The sequence below is a fragment of the Mauremys mutica genome, chromosome 8 (assembly GCF_020497125.1).
Source record: "Mauremys mutica isolate MM-2020 ecotype Southern chromosome 8, ASM2049712v1, whole genome shotgun sequence".
In the NCBI taxonomy this organism is placed as follows: domain Eukaryota; kingdom Metazoa; phylum Chordata; order Testudines; family Geoemydidae; genus Mauremys; species Mauremys mutica.
Genome location: NC_059079.1, coordinates 109,226,980 through 109,231,868, shown reverse-complemented (window position 1 = coordinate 109,231,868; position 4,889 = coordinate 109,226,980). Strand labels below are relative to the sequence as shown.

The window sequence follows — 4,889 nt, the reverse complement described above, 5'->3', positions numbered from 1 at the left end:
GGGATCTCCAGCTGCCAAATCCACTCCTGGGTCCCCCCATCGCTGCAGCTGCTGCAGGGCGCACAGCTGGGGAAAGGGGCAGAACCAAGATCCTGGAATCTCACGACATTGGAAATGGCTGCTCGGGGTCACGGGCCAGTGGAATGAGTTAGACCTGCCCTCTCGCTCCTCTAAACTAAGCCAGACACCAGCTGCGGGCAGAGCACTTGCAAGATCAGGGCAGCAGGGCAGTCCCTTCCGGTCAGCTTTGTCCCCTTGTAGCTGGGACCTACTGCAGAGTCTGGCGGAAAGAGGCTGGTAACACGGTAAATGTCAGGAGCTTTCTTGGGTCAGTGCCCTTAACGTGCAGCATGACCAATGTGTTCTGCACTCTCAGTCATGAGTATCAGGAATATCCGGGTTTGGGTGCCCATGTGCCCCCTGGTGAGCACTCAGTCCACATAACTACTCCATTATTCACCCAATCAAGGGTGTGACTTGTAACCTCCTCCAACTTATCCTGGAATCTTGTTGAGGAGGAAACATTGTTCACAGCTTGGCGTTCCCCTTGAGAGCTTTGCTTCCGGTTGCCGGAGTTGTGAGTGACTATTTAGGATGATGTCACATCTCTGACACCCTATATATAGTGGGGCTCTGTCTGTGGGGTTTACTGAGGGAGCAGAGCACCAAGAGCCCAGTGCAGACCAGACAGACGCCTCCGCCATGAAGATAACAGGGGCCGTTCTGCTCTTCGCTCTGGCACTTTGCTGCTTCTACTCAGGTGAGTCATTTTGGCTGTAGCCTGTGCTGAGCCCTGCTCTGATACCTCTGCCCCCCTGAAAGGTCGGGGCCAGCCTCACTCTGATCTATACAGGGGTTCGCACATCCCCACAGGGGCTGATTCCAGGAGCTCTAACCTCCCTGCACAGATCCCAGAGCTCGAAAGGGCTGTTCCCGGGGTTCTCTCTGGGCTGGGATGTCACTGACTCTGCCAGAAACCGAGGCAGCTCAAAAGAGTCACAGCCCCTAGAAACCAAACATCCATGGACTCCCCTTTCTTTTTGAATTTCTTCTCATCTTTGGTTCTGACTGAAAGAGAAGCTGTGCAAAGCTGTCTGCAGGAAAAGTTTCTTTTTAGCTTCTGTTACTGAGGAGTTGCTTTATGCCCTGAATTAATTCAATTCAATGATACTTAATTAGCATGACAAGATGTACAGCATTGCCAAAGTAGAAAACAGGAGGGTTTAGATCCTTTCCAAATACTTTTTTTTTAATCCCTACTTTGTAATCTGGATGACCTTGTTATCCATATCTCATTAATTTAGATAATCTTCACGTGAGGGGTTGATATCTTAATGAACTGGATACAGAGACAGATGTTCAGAATGAAACATCTCATTACACTGGAGAAATTGTTGATGTAATTCTTCGCTATGACTTAATTTTGAAGACACACTCATATAAAGGAGAGAGATAGGAGATAGCTGCCTAGGATATATAGCTGTTGGTGAGGTCATGGATCCTGCAAAACAGCTGCTGAAACACAACATTTAGTTTTTTTGATATTTTTCAGACAGTGTCAATGAATGAACCAGACAGCCTTGGTGAGGTACATGGCGGAGTGTGCAGTGTTATGTTCACAGCATCCAAACAGATGTTTGTTAAAAATATAAATTTCTCTTTCTGGAAGCTTGCAATGTAATATGAATTTATATCTTAGAATCCAGAACCCAAATGTACAAGAATCCAAAAACCAGAGAGTGACAAAGCAGGCTGCTCCCAAAGGCAATGAGGCACAGTGCAACCTATATTGTGCTAGGCTGCGTCTTTGCAGTGTGACTGCTGAAGACCCAGATCACATGTTTCCCAATAGAGTCACTAATGAGCAGGGCCAGGAAACCCCTCAAATGTATAGAGAGATCAGGGAACAACAAAGACACCTGAAGTGGAGTCCAGTGTCAGAGGCCAGCGCCAGAGCAGCACAGGACAAATGAATGGCAGAAAGGTGGCTGTGGTATGAAATACTGCTGAAATGCACCACTCCGTAGCAGGCTTTTTAAAGCAAAGCCATTAACCATTTTTGTTGTGAAGAGTTTTGGGTCTAATCCTGCTTCCACTGATGTCAATGAACATTTTTTGGCCTCTGTTGACTGGGTTTAGCTTTGAAAGAACATCAGGGTATTATTAGAGCAGATAAGAGTCCTTAGACTGAAGTGGCAGGGGCCTGCGTTTCAAAAGCTGAAGATGAGACCAACATGTGGTATTGTTTTATGATGGGTGGCTTAAGACAACCGAGGAATTATAGATCAGTCAGTTTAACATCAGTATCCGGAAAGATAATGAAGGAAATAATTAAGCAATCAATTTGCCAACACCTAGCAGATGATAAGGTGATAAATAGCAGTCAGCATGGATTTGTCAAGAACAAATCATGTCAAACCAACCTGATAGGTTTCTAGTATCAGAGGGGTAGCCATGTTAGTCTGGATCTGTAAAAGCAGCATAGAGTCTTGTGGCACCTTATAGACTGTTAGTCTATAAGGTCCACAAGACTCTTTGCTGCTTTGATAGGTTTCTGTGACAGGGTAACAAGCCTTGTGGATGGGGGGAAGCGGTAGACGTGGTATATTTTGACTTTAGTAAGGCTTTTGATACTGTCTTGCATGACCTTCTCATAAACAAACTAGGGAAATACAACCTAGATGGAGCTACTATAATGTGGGTTCGTAACTGGTTGGAAAATTGTTCTAAGAGAGTAGTTATCAGTGGTTCACAGTCATGCTGGAAGGGGCAAATTGAGTGGGGTGCCGCAGGGATTGGTCCTGGGTCTGGTTCTGCTCAGTATCTTCATCAATGATTTCAATAAAGGCATAGAGAGAAGACTTATAAAGTTTGCGGATGATTCCAAGGTGGCAGGGGTTGCAACTGCCTTGGAGAATAGGATGAAAATTCAAAATGATCTGGACAAACTGGAGAAATGGTCTGAAGTAAATAGGATGAAATTCAATAAGAACAAATGCAAAGTGCTTCCACTTAGGAAGGAACAATCAGTTGCACACATACAAAATGGGCAATGACTGCCTAGGAAAGAGCACTGCGGGAAGGGATCTGGGGGTCGTAGTGGATCACAAGCTAAATAGGAGTCAACAGTGTAACACTGCTGCAAAAAAAGAGAACATCATTCTGGGATGTATTGGCAGGACTGTTGTAAGCATGACACTTCTTGCTAATACTTCTTGTGCTGCTGAGGAAGCTGCATGCATTGTCCTACACGGGGATGAATGTTCTTAACTGACTCCAGCATTTCCCTTCATTGTGTCTTTTCTGTCTGGGTTTTGTTCCAGATGCTGCTGGCCAGGCTGGTAAGGTAAGTCAAACTCTCTCTGTTCGTTAATAGTCATTTCCCCAGTCTCTGCTTTGTAGCATCACAGATACCACGATGTCTGGGTTAGACACATGCTAGAACTCATGACTCAAACCAGGAGCAGACTCTACCCTGTACCCTAGACAGGGGAGAGTGAATCTCTGGGGCTGAGAACCTATGGGAACATCTACACTGGAACAAAAGACCCAGGGCCTGGGATGGCTGGACCGGATCAGCTGACTCTAGCTTGGGGCTTGGGCTGCAGGGCTAAAAATGGCTGTGTAGGTGTTCGGGCTCTGGGTTTTATGTTTGAGCATCAGCTGCCTGTGGAGATGCCCCTTCGCTCACACACCGTATGCTGTGGGTTCAGAAACGTCTCTTACACCAAGGAGACGGGCTCGGCTCCTCCTGGCAGCGAGAGGGGAATTGGAAAGTCAGTTAATCAGAACGTCAGTGGAGACAAGGGACAGGATTAGGTACTGCGAGCTCCCAGGGTCCGCTGTGTTCAGAGAATGCCCAGCCTGGCGGTGGGGAGTTGGCATCAGGCCACGCGTGAAATGCAGACACTAACGCTAATTGCAATATTAATGTTCTTCGTAGGGTTTCTGCAGTGAGTTCAAGAAGCCTCCAGAATTCTGCACTGAGGAGTACAAACCTGTTTGTGGCACTGATGGGAAAACATACAGCAACAAATGCTTCTTTTGCAAAGCAGTCTAGTAAGTAAGAGAATAAATGGCCCATTAATAAAAAACAAAATACAACTGTGATGTAATTCGAGCCCCTGCCTGCACCCATCTGTCTTTATCTTCTAGAGGCTGGGTCGACTTCCTCAGTTTAATTTTTAAGGTCAGCAAAAGGGCTCTGCTTATTTGACATAATGGGGCCTTGACAGAAGCTTTGCCCTCGTTGTCCATATGGGTTGCAGCCCTGAATTCTGTGTCTCTGACTTTCCCCCTAGTGAAAACCTTGGAAGTCTTTGCTTTGCACGATATGGAAAATGCTGAATCCTCGGGGTGCCGAGTGCTGATATGGAGCTGAACCCCATTTGCTTCTAGTTCCCACCAGCAGATCCCCGCATGGAGCCACGTTCTCGTCTCATCCTCCATTTCCAAGGCTCCTGACAGTGTCGCTGACTATCCCTCTGCCTGTGCAATAAAGCAAACTCAGCAGAATTTGTTACTTCTGTGGTTTTTTCCTCTTTCCATGGGGGGACTCTGCTCTCCCGTGTCTCACATGGGCTCTCCCCAGCTTACAGACCGGAGTTAAGGAGAACACAAAGTGCAGTAGCCAGTCACAGGCATTAAGGGTGCCACAGATTGGCAATTATTCTATCACCTCCTGCCATGGCTTTTCCTACAAGAGAAATTGATACACAAACCCCAGACACGTTCCCTGTAGCTGACTCCCTTCCAGACCTGAGTGTGCTCCATGGACCAGAACATGAGCGAAGCCCCAGTTAAAGGCCTTTGCCTGGGAGAACACGAAGGGATGGGAGGATATAGGATCAATAACCCAAACGCAGGTCACAGAGCTACTTGTCAGGGCG

The 4,889-nt window shown here is 46.9% G+C and overlaps 1 protein-coding gene across 1 annotated transcript; it reads left to right on the top strand.

The window, feature by feature from the left end:
- The first annotated feature begins 277 nt into the window (after positions 1–277).
- On the top strand, positions 278–4,477 carry LOC123375449 (ovomucoid-like). The gene is made up of 4 exons (XM_045026329.1): positions 278–760; positions 3,324–3,346; positions 3,944–4,059; positions 4,302–4,477. The coding sequence occupies exons 1-4, from the start codon at positions 703–705 to the stop codon at positions 4,345–4,347; spliced, it is 243 nt and encodes an 80-aa protein (XP_044882264.1). The 5' UTR covers positions 278–702; the 3' UTR covers positions 4,348–4,477.
- The last annotated feature ends 412 nt before the right edge of the window (positions 4,478–4,889 follow it).